Below are 19,932 nucleotides of genomic sequence, written 5' to 3'. Positions count from 1 at the left end.
AGAAGGGGCAGAGTAGCATGTGGCATCGCAGCCCCTCGTGGCAGAAACTGGTTTTTGGTACGTTATTCCACATGCAGCTGTGGTCACAAGCGTGTTGGTGCCAGTCATGGCGGCAACTCAAAATCCCAGTGGCGGACAGCGGTGGTGAGGGAAGCCATCAAGTTGAATATGAAGGCCTTTCAGGCCTGGCTGACTCTGGGGACTCTTGACTCAGTACTCAGAACTCTGGGTAACGAACGAAAGAATAAGATCAAGGGTACAGACGGCCAAAATGAGTTTTCTCCGCAGGTTGATGGGACTCGCTCTCTGTGACAGGTTGAGGAGTTTGGCCAACCGGGAAGAACTCAGAGTAGAGCCGCTTCTCCTCCACATTGAGAGGAGCCAGTTGAGGTGGTTCGGGAATTTGGTAAGGATGCCCCCTGGGCATTTTCCTTTGGAGGTATACCAGGCAGGGCCAACTGGGACGAGACTCCAAGGTCAGCCCAGGACCCGCTAGAGAGGTTATATCTCCCAGCTGGCCTGGGAGCAGCTGGGGTTCCCCCAGGTTGAGCTGGAGGAAGTTGCGAGGAACAGGGACGTCTGGGCTTCTCTACTCTGCCTACGGCTACTGTGACCCTAGGAGGACAAGCGGGCAAGAAGATGGATGGATGGATGGATGGATGGAATATAATAAAACAACAACAGAGGTCAGTAACACTGCGATGACTCCCAATTTCCATGGGTTTTCTGGCACCTAGCACTACTTTTCTAAACATGAGCAAAAACACAGACAACACATAGAAAATATTTATTTTACAAGTTGCAATAATTATTGCAAAAAAGGCAATAATTTACATCAGCATACACCGTCTCAATTACAATAAGTTGTACATTTTACAGGTGCTTTAACAAGTTTCATAAATCCCCTTGCTGTCTGAGAGCACCCTCGTTTCAAATATTGATCATGTAAATTGGTTCCTATTACAAAGGGCTGCAGTCAAGCTAGGAGGCTTTTATATGAATTTTCAATGTATTCAGAGGAGAAACAAGTAGCTCTCATAAGATGATATCAGAACCATTTTCAGTTTTTTTAGAACAGTGAAATATCATAATCCAAGAACAAATGTAATTATAGTAACCTTGTTACAGTATAAGTCACTGATCAATCCATCTCCCACTGCCAAAGATGTCAGCTGCCATGTTTTAAATTCAAATCAGTATCTTAAAAAATGGTACAGCTGGCAGTAAAACTGTCTGCTAGTATATGCCTTAGCGTTGGAGAAAAATGGTCAGCAGTCAAGCTGCCTTCACTTTATCATACAGTACACCTAACAGCACAGTTCACACTTGTATTGTCATGATGATTTTTATTTTACAAGTAGCTGGGGATGAGCTCTGCTTCTGGCAGTATTGTTCTTAGGGAGGAGACCCATGTATCTGACTGAACCATCTCATTGCCGTCTCAAAGATTCCCTTTTCGACACAAAACCAGCTATATACCAAACCTTCTAGGAGCATCCTGCTATTTACTAGTGGGAGCAGGCAGGGCCACCAGTACTCGGTTGACCTCCCTCAGCTGGGCATCCAGGGTTTCAGTGACAAGGGTGAGCTCTGCCAGCTGTGTCTGCAGGCTGGTAATATTCTGGTTGAGCTCTTCCTCCTTACGGCGTGAGTTTGCCGCCTGTCTGCTGTACTCCAGCACCATGCAGGCACCACCCACCATGAATATGATTGCCTCTCCCAGCAGCTCTGCACCCAGTTCTGCAGCTGCCTCCTCATTCAGGGGCTTTATGGCAGCACCTCGGAATCCCATGATCCTCATCTTCGTCCTCATCTCAATCCAGTGATACACTGTAAAAGAAGCAGACAGCAAGGGAAGCTTATTTAAAACCAGTGTCTCTATCAAACCCAACAAAACACAAGTTTTTTACATTACATGGACTTAGTAGACATTAAAGGAATGTACATTTAGAGAGCTGGATATTTACTAAACTATACTGCTTTGTTGGACTTTTATTATTACACCTAATAACTACTAATTTAATTTCATTATCTGACTACTGATTTGCTAAAAGAATGGTTTAAGTTACATTAACATTTATTCATTTAGCAAACGCTGTTCTCCAAAGCAACGTACATATCTCATAGAAAATACAATGTGCATTACCTTAAGAGAAAGAGACATAGCTGCAGATGTGTGATTCTTAAGTACAGTTACGTACAGTCTACAGTTTGTTACTTCTAAGAAACTTCAAAGTAATTTTTCCATAAGTCAAGAGTACAGTTATTCCTTTTTATTGTATGTTTAATAGGTGGATAATTGTGGTTTTAAATAATCTAACCAATTTGTTAAAAGAGCCATGTAGGCCAAGTGTTGTAGCCCTATCCAGTTCCACTAACTTTCTTTTCAGGACATGACTTTCCATAAGCTGAAATGGGCTACAAAGAGTCGAGTCCATTTCAGTTAAACACAACATGTTATCTAACATATTTTGGTATAGCTTGAGTAGCATGGGGGGGTGCGGTGGGCTTGGCCGAGTCCCACTCTCTGAGGTTCGAGTTCCGCTTGGGGTGCCTTGTGACAGACTGGCGTCCTGTCCGAGGTGTGTCCCCTCCCCCCCTCCAGCTTTGCACCCTGTGTTGCCGGGTTAGGCTTCGGTTCGCCGTGACCCTGCTCGGGACAACCAGTTTCAGACAGTCTGTCCGTGTGTGTAACTAGCAGAGGGTATTAGATGATGCTGACTTGTTCTCTCTTATTCATCTCAGAAACAAACTGTGCATTTCCTCAGGAAACTTTAATGTACATTAAACTGCAAAAGGTTTTCAACAGCTATTGCAAAGCTGTCCTATGAAGTCTTAAACCTTGGCTTATAAAATTATTCAAGGCTATGCAGTGTCACAAAGTCAGTTATCTATGGTTGTATTGAAAAATAACACCTTCACATTACAGCATGTTCAATGACACACAGGGATAACGCCCACAAAATTGTCCTTGTAATCCAATTCGTCAGCTTTCACTACAAACACCCGCCTCCTGCAAAAAATGGCTCCTTTGACTGGTCCATTGCCCTGTCACTGCGAAATAAATGGTCCAATCGGAACAATACAGTTATATTCTATAAAATGACTGGTCCAAGAACATAGAACCTTAGACTCCATTGGTTGTCTTCCACCACATTCTGAGTCCGTTTCTGGACTCAACAGTGCAGCTTTTCTAGTATGACAGATACACTTACACTGCGCCGGCGGTAGGCAGATATAATTCCTGAAGAATTCACTTCTCCGAGCCCCAGCTTTTATTCGGTTTGCCACCGGCTTACTCATCTGTCGCACCCCCAAGTAGAGGAGTTTGGCGATGGGAAAAGCGCCGACAACCATCTTGGCGGAAACACTTCAGTGGAATCGAAGGGTCGAAAAGGAGGTGGAGAAATAAAGCGGAAATGACGAAAAAATGAATATTCATATTGTCCTACAAATAATAAGTTACTTGTTCGATTTCTTTGTTCAGGAGAATTGTTCTTAATAAACCGATTCTTTTTGTTTGTTTGTTTTCAGATTTTATGTATGCATTTTAAACGATTAACCTCGAATATTTCTAAAGTATAGCTTCTGAATATTTAGTTATGTCCTGCGTGCAGAAGAATTATTATCTGTCCAGACAAAAGACTTTTTAAAATCCTGTAAGCATGTGACGGCACATGCCTTCAAAATGTGTGTTACACTTTAAAATGAAAATAAAAGACATGAGCACACATGTCATAACTCACTGAGGGAAGTGGGGGACTTACCTGTCCCAGCTGTGATCCTCCCACCTGGCCCGGGTTACCAGGAGGAATCGGGCCATTGAGTTGGATCGCACCAGTGCTGAACGAGTTCTCTCTCTCTCTCCCTCTCCCTCTCCCTCCCTCTCTCTCTCTCTCGCTCTCTTTCTTTCTCTCTCTCTCACTCACTCATAGACGCACACTGACAGCGAGTTGCAGAAGTTCAGGGACACGCAGCTGTCGGTCTCCGAGCTCAGTAAAACGTAGAGGCGCCGCGGGTCCGACCGGGTGAGTTCGACTCTTTATAATTTTTCAACTTTTTTTCTGCAGTCCTGCGCTACTGAGTATGGGAAAGAGCCGAGCTTTTTCTTTTCTTTTTGCTATGTATTTTCACAGAAGAATGCAAAATATGCCATACTTTATTATCATGCAGGGCAGATGTTGAATATACAAAAAATATCTCAAAATATGCTGAAAACATTTTCTAGATTAGTTCTTTCTTTCGCCGCTCTTTTTTTCCTCTGTCTGTCTCTCGGCAGTGCTCGGACTCACTGTGGTTTAATGGGAATCAGATGTTTTCCGTAGGTGAATCACTTGCGCGGACTGGACCGTGACAAAAGAGCGCGGCTCCGCTCAGCTCAGTTTAGTTCGGCTCAGCTCGGCTCCTCCAGCCTCGTTCTGGGACACAGTCTGTGGGCCCCAGCGCCGCTCGATCGCTCTCCTCTTTCTTCTGCTGCTTGGTGGTGTCGCACAGCTGTGCGCGCAGGGAAGACGCGCGAAGGAGCAGCGCTCTGCTAAGCGAGTTAGGGTTCGAACTGGAAGAAAGTTTGCAGCTTAGTTAGTTAGTTTAGTCAGTCCGTTTCCTTCGGAGTTCTTACTGTGTACGCTGTCGACCGCGTGCACACCTCTGCATTGTACCATTAAGCGGCAATATATGTACTTTAAATATTGTTATGGGAGGCAGGAATGACGTCATATGACCTTAGTTCTACGTCTAAATTTAAAGTCAAAACAAAGCTTAAGTGGGGAAAAAACTAATAATAATTCGTGTTTTGAGTGATAATGTCACACGGTCAAGTAACACGATTAAAATATCCCCCTAATAGCGTGAATCTGGTTACAATCCCGAAGGCATGTCTTATTTTAATTAATTTGTATAACTGGCTACACAAATAGCAGTGTTGCCGAGTCTCCTATTGTCGCCTGTAATTAAAATTATAGTGAAATCGAGTAACATTAGTGCAGTGAGTTTTGTGAGGTCTCTTGTGCTTACTTAGCTCTAATATAAGAAAATTATTATTACCAATATAATAAGCATGCATCACATATACTAGCACACATACCCCTCCTCATTAGATTAACATTTTTAAGAAAAGCTGCTTAAAACACACATCATCTGTACTTGCACATAAACACGCACAAATGATGCTTGATCGTTGTTCTGATTCATAGAACTTTGTAACAGGTGTGTGTGTGGACCCCTGTATACCTTCACTTATCTGCATTGTACAGTGTCTGCAATAAATTCCAAGGCACTGATCGCATGTCTTACCAAGGTATTTTATTGTGGTGTACTCACCTTATGTACATACACTGAATTGTGAAAAACCATCTGAGTTAATTGTCTTGTCTCTTACTACATAGTGTCTGGTGCTTTCTAATATATATATATATATATATATATATATATATATATATATATTTTTTTTTTTTTTTTACAATATTTTGTACATGTGCATGGGAATGTTGCTGAACAAAACAGAGGACCCTACTCCATTGTCTGGATTAGTGAATTTGCAAGGGAATGAACTCATCTCAAAAATAACAAAAAAAGCACTGGCCAAAGTTGTAATTTCAGGGTATGACACAGTACTTTTAATTTCTTTAATAATTGTGTCATGTAGAACTGGCACCTTTCCCACACTGAGCCCGAAGATTACTCATCTGAAAACCAGATTGACCACTTCCTTTTATTTATCATTTATCCTGCATAAACTTGTCTCTTGGCTCACTTCTCTCTGCTTCCAGATCTCTCAGCAGGTGATACTTGTCATCTTCTTCAACTGAATCAGAAGCAACCTTTTTTTATTGGAACTCTTAAGAAATAAGTTTGGCAGCATAATAGTTATTAACACAAACATTCCTGGAGGAGGGCATTCTGCTGTGCTGTAGATGAAATCGAAAATCATGTTAAAAAAAAAAAAATCTGAAAAAATAATAAAAAGTAGTAATGGACCCTTGGTTGTAGGTGTTTTCTGTGTATTCACTTGGGAAAGGATTGGCTTTTCCTTTATTACCACCTCTGCGTTACGCTCGGACTGGCTTAAAGTGTTGGATTTTACATGGTGCTTGATGGAGATTCTAGACATGTTGTGCAGTCCCTGTGGAATGTCTCACTGTCATGTCATAAAGGCTTGAGAGATTCCTTAATCTCATGCTGCAAGAAAGATGAGTGGTTGGGGGTGAGGGAGCTGTTAGCCATTTGGTGTGATCAGGGCGCAGCGGGGTGAGGCATCATGTTGTGGCGGTACATGCAGACTGAGGTGACAGTATGCCATGACACCATTCACAGGACATGTATACCATGTCAGGTTACCATGATCAGATGCAGTGGCTTTTGCGTTTGTTAATGCGTTCTATCTTCTGCGGGTATTTTACTGGTGATCAAGTACCCGTACCTCGATGAAGGTATTTACCCCAAACTCCCTGCTGTGTAGAAGAGTAAATGTTACATTTTACTTAACCTTGGCAAAAAGTTAAGAGCTAAATGAAGTTTAATGTTACAGAGGGTGATCGTGAAGCCAGTCCTGATAGGCCAATCGTCAATGCGTAGGGTTGACTCGTGGTTCCTCTTGCAGATTTGCTCCCTGCGCCAACATTCATAGCCAAACTGTCTGTTGGTGGTCCTTTGGGTTTGGTGCTGTAGTAATATACCTGGATCACTGCAGTGCAGGTTGACCTTTACGAATGTGTGTAAACTATATGGTAAGTGATTATACTGGTGACAGTTTTCTTCCCCAGTGAGTACGGCTGGAGGAATGGGGTGGAGCATGTGACATGGCGACGGCCTTTGTGTTTACAGGTGCAAGGTGTGAGAAAAAACAGGGCTGGGGAGGGGTCGTGAGCTTGTGTTTGTGGGGTTGTGTTATATGGTTAGTGTCAGTCTGTGCTCAGACCCAGGGGCAGAACCACATTCCATGCTGCTTTTGTCCAGTTTCTGACCGAAATATGCTGCACATCGTACAAACTGGGAAAAAAACAAAGAATGATGCTGTCAGTCAGTCATCTACCTTCTGCAGATATGCAAATATGTAGGGCATCATCTTCACCTCAGTCCCCTGAGATTCCGCTCTTTGTGGAATGCACACACTCGGAGGCTTTCAGCGCACACTTTCCGAGGAACCCAGTTTGCCAACCAGACGACGCAGCGTTTGACAGCGTTGATCGTGCAGCACCTCGTCACCCGGTGACCCGTATTTCATAAACCGACGATCCTTTGAATTCACTAAAGAGGCCGCAGACCAACAGTGGACACACCTTCTTGGTTCGTACTCTGCTTTCCAGGATGCCTCTCGCAGTTTTGTGGCTTTAAGGTCACCTGGAAAAAAAACAGTGACAGAAAGACACTGAGAATTTTTAACATTCCTTCCTCTATACTTAAGTGCCAGAATGAAATCGTAGAGGGAGTGTTGTGTTCCTGCCATATGTTTGGCCTCCTTATCATTTCGTAGGCTGGTGTTTGTGCTTGTCCTGCTCCGCGCAGTGGCTCCGGTATGTTGGTTCGACAAGCCGTGGCAGGAGGATCTCAGAAAAGTCATGAGGACGGCTGAGGCGCAGAATCATCATTGAGATGCAGATTCATCTCATGCCCATCGAAACAGCCCCATCTCCCAGTGCCCCGGGGAGCTGGGAACTGTGCCTGTAACGTGCATCTCAGAGAGGTGTGTTTCGCACTGATACCAAGTGGGACATCAGGAATCGAGGGTGAGAGGGGCAGAGATGGGAGGGACTTGGAATGAGAAAGTAGGTTTTTGTAAAGAAATCGAGACAGGGCAGCGCCGCAGTAATAAGGGGTGGTGGCGGGAATGAAAATCAGGGCCAGAGGTAGCGCTATTGAAACATTGACGCACCCTCCCTTTCTGCTGCATAAAACTCATCGCCGTACTAATCCCTTTGCCTTTCACTCTCTCGAGCAAACAGCACGTGACTTTTCCCAGTCTGGCCTTGAATTTCATAATCTTGCCGTGGCGCGTTTTCAGAGCTCTTCGCACAAAACTCCCCCCTACCCATTTCCAGCCATGTGGTCCTTTAGCCAGAGTGGAACTGAAAGATAAAGAAAAGATGATTCACACTGCTATTTTCGGTGTATCTAGCTAACTCCCAGTAGAGCGAGCGAGTTGGACCGAAGGGTTTACTCTTTTTTTTTTTTTTTTATCAGAGATTAGCAGGGGTGTGAGGTTGGCAAGCTCGGAACGGGGCGGCCTCTGTGATTTGGTTGCGCGTCTATCTGCTGGCGCTGCTGTCAGCACTGGGAGAGGTTCTCCAACGCACCATTCCAGAATACGTGACCTACAGTGAACCTTTGCTTCAGAGCAGCGGCGTCACGAGCAACCGAGACGCATCTTACCGTTGTCGGAAAGTAGATGCGCGTCCAGCACGAGTTGTGAAGTGGTGATCTTCAAACAAGTTGACACCGTGGGAGGGATTTAAAAAAGCACATCTGGGTTAATACCATAGTATGATTGTATTTTTTGCAGCTTGCACCGAACATTACGTTCTGTGCCCAAGAAACTTAATTACACGCCTCACCTTACAATTGCTAAAACACCTGCTGGCATTCTTTTCCTTTTACGTGTGACAGGTTTTATGAGAGTACATTTGTCCTACAGCACCTTCTCCAGAACTAGAATGCGGAGTCGTACATTTCGGCGTGCAGACAGTCCTTAAACAGCTCGAGGCGTTCCGGGCACATCGGCCTTGAATACTAACCCGATTTCCCAAACTGCAACCATCGGCTGAGCCGCAGTAGTAACAAGAAACGGCTGGAAGAGCGACACTGGATGCCGTTCCCGTATCCATGCTGGGGCACCGCTCTGAATGACGGACCTCGTGTGACTGACCTCGGTTCCATTCGGGGGAGCGGAGATCACAGAGATTACAGCTGGATTCATTTCAGTGAAGTAACGCGCCCAGCGAGTTACACGGACACCTTCGTCCCTGGGTACGCTTTCCCCTTCGTTCAGGCAGCCAGCCGGCCAGCCGTAACTTACCCTGATATGGTGATCTGCGGACCATTGTTTCTTTCAGAGGGGGCGCGATGGCCCAGTGGGCTTGGCCGGGTCCTGCTCTCTGGTGGGTCTAGGGTTCGAGTCCTGCTTGGGGTACCTTGCGACGGACTGGCGTCCCATCCTGGGTGTGTCCCCTCCCCCTCCAGGCTTGCGCCCTGTGTTGCCGGATTAGGCTCCGGCCCGCCGCGACCCCTCCTGAGATGAGCAGTTTTAGTCAGTATGTGTGTGAAATGTGTAAAAGGTGACAGCGGTAGTTTGCTACTGTTACAGCAAACGAGAAACAGTGGACATTTAAAGTACTGAAAACAGAATTCTTTGACTCAGTGCTCAGAGTACAACTAAAATCATCATAATATATTGTCAGTTTTTTTTCTTTGTCAGGACCTGAAGATTTGTTCATATGTATTTATATATTCATTTATATATATTTATTCATTTAGCAAACCCTTTTCTTCTTAGTGTTAATCTACCTGCAGTTATTTAACCATTTATACAGCTGGGTAATTTTACTGGAGCAATTTAGGGTAAGTACCTTGCTCGACGGTATTTTAGCCGGAGCTGAAGTTTAAATCTGTGCCCTTTGAGTCCAAAGGCAACAGCTCTAATCATTATGCTACAGCCCTTTCTGAAATAAGCGGGGCACAGTGGTGCAGCGGGTTTGGACAGGTCCTGCTTTCTGGTGGGTCTGGGGTTCGAGTCCTGCTTGGGGTGCCTTGCGACGGCCTGGCGTGCCATCCTGGGTGTGTCCTCTCCCCCTCTGGCCTTATGCCCTGTGTTACCGGGTTAGGGTCCAGCTCACCGCAACCCCACTTGGGACAAGTGGTTTCAGCCAGTGTGTGTGTGTGTGTGTGTGTGTGTGTGTGTGTGTGTGTGTGTGTGTGTGTGTGTGTGTTACTTTCTTTCATGAAACGCTCTTATTCACACCGATTTAAGGGTTGGCAAGGTTTAGTATAAGCGTAGGATGTGAATGTGCATATTTGAATGACATGTATAATAATACTTTAGGGCAGATCCACTGAATGGTTGAAGTCATCGCCAAAAAAAAAATTTCCAAGTATATGAATTTCTTGAATGGCTGTACTGGGTTTAGGAGGGAAAGCTGTTTCTTCTGGGAGACACACAGAGTCCCGGAATGTGGGGGTTACTCAGCACTAGGGAATGCGAACAGATATTGTGTCGGGGAGGGGGTGGGTTGTGTGTCGGGCCAAGGTCTCGGAACATCCCAAGAGTCTGTTTTAAAGACCGAAGAAGGGGGGTCCTAAAGTGCTGCATTCCTGCTGTAACACCTGCTGAGCTCACTACTTCATCACCTGCAGTTTGGTCATTGTTTTGGTGTCTCGCACGATGACATCATCGGCTCACGGGGAGACGTCTGCTGCCGACTCCATTTCCCCTCTCCCAGATGTACTCTCCCGGCTAGACCGAAGGGTGACGTTATTGTCTTAAGCACCACGCCGAAGCACTCGAGCGAATGACTCAAAGCCGATTGCTCACGGCTTCCTGCCTTCCTTATCGAAGGCACCTGTAAGGGTCAGTAACCGCGGCCGCAAATATTTGCGTGTCAGCGGTGTCAACTGGCGAGTTGAGGTCCAGTCGACAAGGAGAAGCACAGAATTAACAAGTACACTCACCCAGAGAGTTTCTCCTTTTTCAGGCGAAAGAGCACTGTTTGTAACCTGTCTTACAAGCTACGTATGGTTTATCCAAAGGTCGGTTCGTGAGGTGCGGGAGAGGTGCCTCAACCTGTCTGGACACGAGCAAGAGCAGCAGCTGAAACCACTACATGGTTACATGGTTTCCTTTCTCAAGAGCAACAAGGGCGAGGCAGAGGAGTGTTTAGAAAGTAGTACTGTAGTGCTGTGGAGAACGTGGACCCATAGAGACTATTCCTTTTTTCGCTGAGCTTGTGCAAAGCAATCTCTCGCTCTCAAAACTCTGCAAAGTTCTGCAGAGATTCAGCATGTGCTGTCGCGGTTTTGTAAGAGATGCTTTGGAGAAAAGCATCCGCCAAATGAATAATTGCACATGTATAACACTAATAGCTTGTGAACAAAAGAAAACAGTGTGAAACAACTTAAATTGCACAGGGGAATGAATTAAAGCTCAGCTATGCAGTATGTTCTCAGATTAAAAACATGATGAGGACCAGAGACCTGTTTATAAGTCCAAAATTGTGTAAAATACTGTAGTATAGTAGTAACTCAAGCTCTGCCAGACTGTTCGTGTCAGAAGTACAGCCATGTTCTCACTTTGTTCAGATTTATATTTTGTTCTGTATTTCTGCTTCCCTTTCTACAGTAATAGTTTGCATCTTATCATCAGTGCTCAGAACTTTTTAGATCCTTTAGTAAGCCAAAAAAAAAAAATAGTAAAAGAAACACACAGTAGTGGTACAGATACCGAAAACTGCAGCATCAGCTACTGTGATGGCTTGGGTATTAATGCTGGTGAACATCTCTGGTAACATGATTGACCTCAAAATCATCCCTTGGTTCTGGAAATTATATACAGTATGTGGCCATGCTTGTTTGTCTCTCAACATTCATAATTTCAGGACTTGCTGTAATAAATTTCAGCAGAAATATTTCCACTGAAATCTGTGTATGCAAAGCTTAGGTCAGGTTGTCCATGTATGTCAACATATTTTTTCCCCACCCCAAGCTTTGTTGAACTGCTGTCACAGTTGCTTCTGTTGCACACAGAATTTTGCATCCTGATACCTAGTTGAATTCCGTTTTCTAGCCCAAAGTCAGTGTCCACAAAAAGGTATGCAATAATACAGCCATCGGCTGCAGCTCCATCGTAAGGAGCTGAAGAACTCATATCTGCGTGGGTTAATATCCTTATTAATCTCCTCCCGTATAGTGTCCACATCAAAGATCCAGCACCATAGAAGAGGATCCTGAGGATTGCCTGACAAGTCAACAGCTATGAATTCACAAGCTGGTTATACTAGCAGGATGCTCTGTGAGTGTGAAAAATGGATGGTAACAATATATTAGCTTGAGTACTTGACTCTCTGATGTTCATTTTCACTTGTCCCACATCCAAATTCTGAAATCGATTTTCTTTTGACATAAATGTGTGTTTGTGTGTGCGCTCGTCCACTGCAGTCCAGACTATTAATGAAGATCTCAACGCCTCCATGGTGACGGCGGATGAGCTCTCCCGAGAGTTCAACAGCCTCTTCCAGAAGTGTTCTCCCACCATTGAGTCAAATGCTGAGGTATGTGATGGCGCCGTTATGTGGTTTGGGTTTCATTCGCACCTGGCCGTCCTTCAGACTCGTTCATCTCGTCCATTAGTTGTGTCTTTTATTAAAGTATTGTGGTTTCAACCCACTATAGGAAACTGAAAACTATTGTAAGAAGCATGTCACATAATGCATATCTTCAGCATAGCTTCAGACTTGTAACCTGAAACCGTTGCTCCATGGGTTGTACTGTTGACTTCTTGCTTTTTCTTTTTTCAATGGCCATGTAACGTGAGCTGCCGTAGAGGAAATGTGGTGAAACGGTGGTTACAGGGGTGTTTTGTCATGTTCTCCCGCAGAAGAACAAAACGTGTGTTCCTGAGGTGTCTCAGAAGGTTCCAGATGCTAGCTACTCCTCGTCCTCAGGGTGGAAGGGAGGTAGCAGCAGTTCACAGACCCAATACACGTCGGCCCGCTCGGGGGACATCAGCAACCAGTATGATCAGCAGTTGTCTGCCTTCATCCCACAGCAAACAACTCCAACACCATCTAGCAAGAGCGGATTCTCAGTCTCCACCTTAGATTCCAGATTCAGTTATGGTCAAGTGACGCCCCCCAACCGTTCTCCACGAGCACAGAGGCACATAACCTCCTCCCACTCTCCTGCATATGACGGTGGAAAAGGCCAGCTGCCCCGCAGCACCACAGCCTATGTGGACTGGAACCCCTCCCCTGGATCCGGCACCTTCACTTACGATCAGACCCCCCAAATAACCCTACCACCCTCAGCCACGCCCATGTCTCCATACGAGAGCAGCCAAATGGGCCCGAAATCCCCGCGGATGGAGAGAAGCCCTTCCCCTCGCTTTGGACAGTCAGCATCAAACACCTTGCCTCGCAACTTTACGCCTCTCAGAGCACCAGGTGAGTTTAAATGGCAGATGCAGCATTTTTACTCACATGTAGCTGAACATGACAGCAAACATCCTACAGCCTATTACCCTCTATAGTACAGTAGCTGTTAGCTGTAATTATTACTCTTTCTGTTCAGTGTGCATGTGAGACTACACCGGTAGTTTGGCAGCAAGGTGCCTCTTAAGTGGCAGCAGCAGTCTTTCTGTCTATAAGCAGCTCCTCTTGCTCTTCCTTGCTCAGATGACGTGCCACGGCAGAAGAGCCCTGGCCACTGGAACGAGACAGACCTGGATGTTTCTTATGAGCGAAAGCCGCACCACACCTACAACAGTGAGTCTTGCAGGCGCCACCGTAACTTTATATCGCCAGTACCGATCACTGAGGTCCAGAGTACATCCGTGGTCTAGCGCACACAATAGCGGAGCTGCTGCAGTGGTGGGGGACAGCCAATGCTCCCTGCGTTCACCTCCAGTGCTCTCTTTACAGAATCCGAGTGGCTAAGACCCTCAGTGCCAAACAGTAGCTGGAGGGAGTCCAACTTGGATGCTTCACATCCTGTGACCAAAAAGGTTGGTGTTTGTGTGCTTCTTTGTTAGATTTCATCACGGGTCATCATGTTTTCTCAGTGTTCTTCATGAATATTCTGTGTCCCGCCAATCCCCATCTCTCATTATCTTCCTTTCTCACTTTGCTCACAGGACGTTCATGGCCGCCAGCACCATGGAATGCCTTCTGGAATACAACTGTCAGCAACCTCTTCTCCGCACACTGGGAACCGCGGCTCATCCCCTTATTCCAATCCCCAACCCATTATCTCTCGGATTTCCATCCCTCCTGTGAATCCCCAGGCTCGCCGCAGTCGGCCCATCCCCCTGTCGGTCATCATGCGCCTCCAAAACCCACATTACTCACTGGCCCGCACACGCTACCCACGTGGACCGCCACCAGAGGAGGTGGGTGGGCAGTACCAGTCAGCCTCACCTATGATGACACCTTGGGAATATATTATTCAGCAGACCCCTCCTAAACAAGTACAGCCAGGAATCACTGGAGAAGGTAAGGTGGAAGTTCCTTAACTATACTCATCAATTTTGTCCCCTTTTAATTAATTTCTGTAACACCCATTTGTCTCTATGTCTATTCTCCGCCCCCCCCCCCCTCCCCCACAGTGCTCAGTCCTGGTGATATTGATGCTGAGCTGGCAAAACCAGATCTAGTGAAGACCCAGGATGTTCATGAAGGTCCAGTGCCAGAGACGAGTGAAGAGGGGGATGGGGGAGAGTCTGTACCTGTCCTTCGGCCTCTCAGCCCCACCCGCCTCCAGCCTGTTGTGGCCCCTGAGAGCGAAGTGATCCCAGACCGCCAAGAGCTCTTTCGTATATTGGATGAAATTCCCAGGGCACTGAAGCGAAGGGGTTCTATCGATCAGGGGCTGCCAACGGCAAAGGCTGCCCTCAAGCCCAGCCAGTACAGGCAGGTGATCAACAAGCTCTTCCACCGGAAGTCAGACAGTCAGAAAGGGGAGCCAGGGAGTGACAGCAGCTCCTCCTCGGAGGGAGAGGAAAGCCAAAGTCTAACCCCAGCACCAGTCATACCAGTGCGACCTACTCCTGACAAGAAGGTGAGGCACAAAGCCTAACTGGCTTCTTGAGGTGTCCACAGTTAGATCTGCATGCCAGCTCCCAAAATTAAGAGTTTTTTGCACTGCCAGCCCTCCAGTTTTTACTGATATGCGCTGCTAGATACCATGATAGCGGACAGCTGCAGCACAGTGGTTAAAGCTGCCAGCTTTGCACTCGAAGGACCCAATTTTGAATCCCACCTCCTGCTGTAGTACCCATGAACACAGTATTTACCTTAATTTGCTTGAGCAAATGTTGCCCAGCTATATGAATTAAGTTGTTTCTCGTACATCCATGGCAGATACTCTGGATGTTCTGCAATGCTGGCCCTGTACTTCACCCTGAATAAGAGTGCTTGCCACATGATTGCACTGTAAATATTGTCATCAGTGTGTGCCTGGATACGAATGGGATTTGCTCATTATGGATTTCCATTCTATACTGGTTTCCCCCTTTGTACCACAGAGTAAGAACTCCATCCTGAGGCTGCCGGGTTGCGAGCGCAAGATCTCTGGGCGCCGAGCCCGTCTGAGTCCGCTGGTTTTACTGCTGGATGGTGCGTTGGTGGGGGAGCTAGAAATAGTGCAGAAAGCTGTGCAGGAGGTATGTGCCTATACCCCCCAGAGGGAACATGTGATGAGTTGGGTGTACTGGGAATGCTGGGTAGTCGCCCACCCTTTACATGTGCACTGTTCAGATGAGTGACCCCAGCCAGCCAAATGACGAGGGTATCACTGCACTGCATAATGCAATCTGCGGTGGGCACTACTCCGTTGTCGACTTCCTGGTGCGAATCGGAGCCAACGTGAGCGCCCCGGACAGCCACGGCTGGTACGTTCTCCAGTCCCTCCCTCTCTGTTCACAACCCCTGCTCCTCCTTCATGGTCTTTGAGTCTTCCACTTCATGTTGAGCCGCATGTCAGTCAAATCTGCACAATCAAGCAGTCACAAAAGGCTATGTAGGATAATTCCCAAGGGGATGAAAGTAGCAAAAAAGGCACGTTAGGTGATTTGGGGAAAAATGTCTCTCTGGCCCCCCTGCTAGTAGGAAGATATCTGAAAAATACACACAACAGTAGCAGGGTGTGTATAACTAAGTGTATGTGTCTGTTTAAAATTGTTTGAATGTCAACATGATTATTATTAATAAATATTTTGTTGCTTAACCTTAATTGTAATATATATAGTGGTATTTCAGTATCTGTTTCTGTTTCTACCTCTTCTGTCTTATGACAGATGCCAACAAAACAATGATAGTAGTATAAATACAAGGTATCATTAATCAGTGCCCTGATGACAGTATGTCATAATGCTGTAATTAACACTATTAATCACAGCTTTGTTCACTAGGAGAAAAATATGAAGAGTTTTAGTCAGTTGATGGCTTTGGTATCTGTTGCTGGTGAGAAGCTGGTCTAATTGATTTTGCTGGTGACCAGATGAAAGCAGTTTGATTGTTTACCGCCGTCTCGTTGGAAACTGACAGCCTGCCACTTTTCTTTCCATTTTATTGTTTCCAATTCCAAGAATTTACTAATCCAGAACTTCATGTTAGATTGATACTTCCCATACAACAGTGGAATAATTGTCCACAAGTTAAGAGACAATCATAGTGCTTTCTTGGTGATGGTTACAGCTGCTATGGGGGTACTAGTTTGAGAGATTTGAATCTAACACACATACGCAGAAACTCTGTGTGCAGCTGTGTGTGTAGAAGTACCATCGATACCCTTTATGTGTCCAACTCATAGCAGCCACTCCCAAATCTCTCTCTGTCCCCTTTCGTCCTGGCGTAGGACCCCCCTGCACTGCGCGGCCTCCTGCAATGACAAGCCTCTGTGCGAGTACCTGGTGAGGAACGGTGCGGCCGTGATGGCGGTGACAGAGAGCGATTGGGCCACGGCCTCCCAGAAGTGTGATCCCTACACAGTGGGCTTTGAAGAGTGTGAGAGCTTCCTCAGGGGTGAGGCTCCCTTAAAGCATATCCATGAGTGATGGGCATGCCACAGAGCACGACAGTTTCATTCAACTTGGTGTCTTCATTCCTTGCTGATCTGACATTTGCAGAAGTGTCTTAATGTTAGATTTTCTACTGCTGGGGGAGTTGTAGTCCAGTAAGTAGAATTGTTTGAAATAATTCCAGTAATAACTCTACCATTTTTAATCACTTATGACATTAATAGGTTCTAAAACTTCTGGTTTATTCGCTTAAATTTTGTTATTTCCCTGGGAAGTACTGGGAGTTATTTCCCTGTTTAACTTACAATAATTCCTTTTCTTATTATTTCGCATATTTATATAATGAATAGATCTGTGGATCAGTTTGAACATGTTTGGAAAAACTCATAAACATTAAAAGGTATCACCGTGGTGAGAAATGTAGTGAAATGTTTAGACTGTAAAGTAGACAGCTCAGTGACTGGGTTTCCCTCTGTGTTCCACCTTCCCAGGCGTGGAGGAAGCCATGGGTGTGGAGAACAGCGGCGTGCTGTATGCCCTGTGGAGCTACCCAGCACAGGCCCCTGATGAGCTGAGCTTCCGGGAAGGGGACATGGTGACCATCCTGCAGAAGCCAGAGGGCTCCGACTGGTGGTGGGCGTCGCTCTGCGGCAGGGAGGGATTCGTCCCCAACAATTACTTTGGGGTAAAAGCCAAAAAGTCCATTTATTATTTGTGCTCTCTAATATACAGCATATATTTGTCTCTGTATGGCCCAAGGAGATCGAATGTTGTCAGATCTGCAAAGCTGTTAGGATGACTAATATGACCTTGGTCAGCTTTTGGATGGGAGACCATTTGTGGGTCAGTGTATTGGTTAGAGTTGCTACCTCGCCATGATATTCTTGAGCACTTACCCAGAAGTGCTCCAATAAAAATGATCAGCTATGTAAATGGGTAAAGAGTTATAAGGAGTTTAGTGCACAAATCTGACATTCAGTCACTTTGATGAAAACCCACCTAAAAGAATGAATGTATATTTTTACTCTAAATACTGTGTAGCAATGCTTTATTGTGAACATCGATAAGTTCTTTTCTACTGAAGTAGGGAATGCGGGCATGGTTTTTATGACAGTATTGTAGTGTTTGCCAGCTTTTTCTGGGACTAGATAAAAGCAGCTTGTTCACATGCTTCAGCAGTGCGGACTGTTTCTGGTGTCATAAGTGAGAACACACCCAGAATGAGATGTGAATCACATTTCAAGTGAGAATCTACTTGGATGCTTTGCCGTAAACATGAAATTCATTGGTGGCTTAGCTTCCTTTACGTGTGATGGGTTTGGTACTCAAGCACTAACGTTATATCACCATGGAAACCTGCAGAATTTCATAATGTAAACTATTGACGAGGGTGCTTTGTTTCCTTTGTCGTTACCAGGACGAATGTTTAGTGAAGTGATAATAGTTCTCATGTTTCCAGGGCTGGGCAATAATATGACAATAATATATTGATATTTCTCTTCCCATTTCCACTTTAGCTTTTCCCAAAAGTTCGCCCCAAATCCCTCTGCTAAATGGATGCCTCTCATTTGGATGTCTCGAGGATGCTTGGAGACCGGTTCTGGATTCGTTCCATTTGCACGGCCGCACCATGCGCCAGAAAGCCAACAGTAACATGTAGGCTGGGCACCAGATGTTCTTCATATTCCTATCATGGAAACATGTCTGTAAGTGTTCAAATGCAGCAGTGCATCAGTGTTGTGTTCTCTCCCTCCCTCCCTCTCCAAGACAGACCTGGTTTTCGTACTGCACACTATAAACTTAATTGGCAGTATGGCTTGGGCTTTTCAAGCATTTTGTTTCTTCATGTGTTTGGACTTGTACTTCTCCGGAGTTCATGGACTGAAGATGAAGAAGCACCGTGCATCTTTTGGATAGAGTTTACGTAGCCCTTTCTTTTTAGAGTTCCTGACTTCACTTAAGACGTTTTGCTGCTTGGGTTCTGCAAAGCCAACAACACATATTTGTGGGAGCAAATTAAAGAGGCCTTTGAACATTTAATGACTATGCAATTCATCTGTATATATCCATGCCGAGTCGCTCTTTCATTGAGCGGTCATTTATGCCCTTTTATGAATGGGTGCCTTTTTTATAAGAACGCAGAATATTCAAGATCCACTTCTAGTCGTTACCCAGTTGAAATATGTTAGGTAACTGTCAAGCAGCTGTGTGGAGTGCTTTGAGTGTCCTTTCAGTGATGTTACATAGACATTTTATCTGCAATGTGGAGAAGCACTTTCTCAATGAAAGAAAACCTAGCAAAGGAGCATAAAGTTAAACATGAAGTGTGATGTTTGCTGCATTTGTCTCTCTGGAATGCTTGGAGGATAAAGATTTGCTTGTCACAGAAGTTTTGAGTCCTCCTTGCAAGTTAGGTCTATGTTCCGTAATGTATTCAGTATATGCCTTCCTGTGCATATTGTAAAATATTAAGACATTATGCAAAAAGTTTATTTTTTGTTTAGTTTCCAAAGTATCTCACTTGGTTGTTCGTTGAAGCTGTTGGTGCAATCAACACTCTTTGGGCTGTTTTTGTTTACAGTCTCCTCTTTGTAAGTTTCATTCTTAAATGTACAATCGGAAATCACTGGTCACTTATTTGCGCAGTATGTTTCCATATTTATACCCTACTCTTTATGATATGAGTATGTATGGGCTCCTGCTGTCATGATGTTAAGTTTGTTTTGTCATCATACGTGATGCGAGTTAAGTTCTGTGCTGAGTCCGTTTAGTCTTTCGTTGTCTCGGTGGGTCATTTTAGACCAAGCTCAACAAGGGCAAGTGGGTGTGTGCATGTATGTGTGTATTAATTTAGTCTGGGCTTTGATACAACATGTTAGTTGACTAACAAATAATGTTAATAGCAAACACTTATTTCAATAAAGAAGCGAACCAAAATGTGCTCCTTTTTCCTCTGAAATGTATGAGTTTTGTAAGACCTGTTTTAATGAGACCTACTTACAAAGCTAACCTATCCATAGAGGTTCATGTCTACTGGAGCTATTACGTTTATTACGCATCCTCGTCTTTTTCTGGAAGTCATTCTGCAAAATCTGCCTTGACTGACAACGCAGCACCACTAAAAGAAAATGGTGAGGTAATCCCCCCCTTACTGGAAATCCATGTGTCAAATATTTGCGGAATTTGTACTGATTGTCAACAAATAAGTAAACTTT

The 19,932-nt window shown here is 45.1% G+C and overlaps 2 protein-coding genes across 2 annotated transcripts; one reads left to right on the top strand and one right to left on the bottom strand.

Annotated features, from left to right (window-relative positions):
• Positions 1–849: 849 nt before the first annotated feature.
• Positions 850–3,826, bottom strand: opa3 (outer mitochondrial membrane lipid metabolism regulator OPA3). Its single transcript, XM_018764890.2, has 3 exons — positions 3,768–3,826; positions 3,216–3,370; positions 850–1,830 (listed from the first exon to the last, which is right to left on the bottom strand). The coding sequence occupies exons 1-3, from the start codon at positions 3,821–3,823 to the stop codon at positions 1,502–1,504; spliced, it is 540 nt and encodes a 179-aa protein (XP_018620406.1). The 5' UTR covers positions 3,824–3,826; the 3' UTR covers positions 850–1,501.
• Positions 3,827–3,949: 123 nt separating this feature from the next.
• On the top strand, positions 3,950–19,646 carry ppp1r13l (protein phosphatase 1, regulatory subunit 13 like). The gene is made up of 13 exons (XM_018764883.2): positions 3,950–4,028; positions 11,894–11,995; positions 12,142–12,254; positions 12,581–13,145; positions 13,377–13,466; positions 13,623–13,705; positions 13,835–14,192; positions 14,306–14,757; positions 15,224–15,361; positions 15,456–15,589; positions 16,555–16,721; positions 17,209–17,402; positions 18,235–19,646. Exons 2-13 carry the CDS (start codon positions 11,959–11,961, stop codon positions 18,268–18,270), a joined length of 2,367 nt encoding a protein of 788 aa, XP_018620399.2. The 5' UTR covers positions 3,950–4,028; positions 11,894–11,958; the 3' UTR covers positions 18,271–19,646.
• The last annotated feature ends 286 nt before the right edge of the window (positions 19,647–19,932 follow it).

Source organism: Scleropages formosus, chromosome 10, assembly GCF_900964775.1.
Source record: "Scleropages formosus chromosome 10, fSclFor1.1, whole genome shotgun sequence".
Lineage (NCBI taxonomy): Eukaryota > Metazoa > Chordata > Actinopteri > Osteoglossiformes > Osteoglossidae > Scleropages > Scleropages formosus.
The sequence above is the reverse complement of the archived record's forward strand: the minus strand, read 5'-3'. Positions and strand labels throughout refer to the sequence as shown.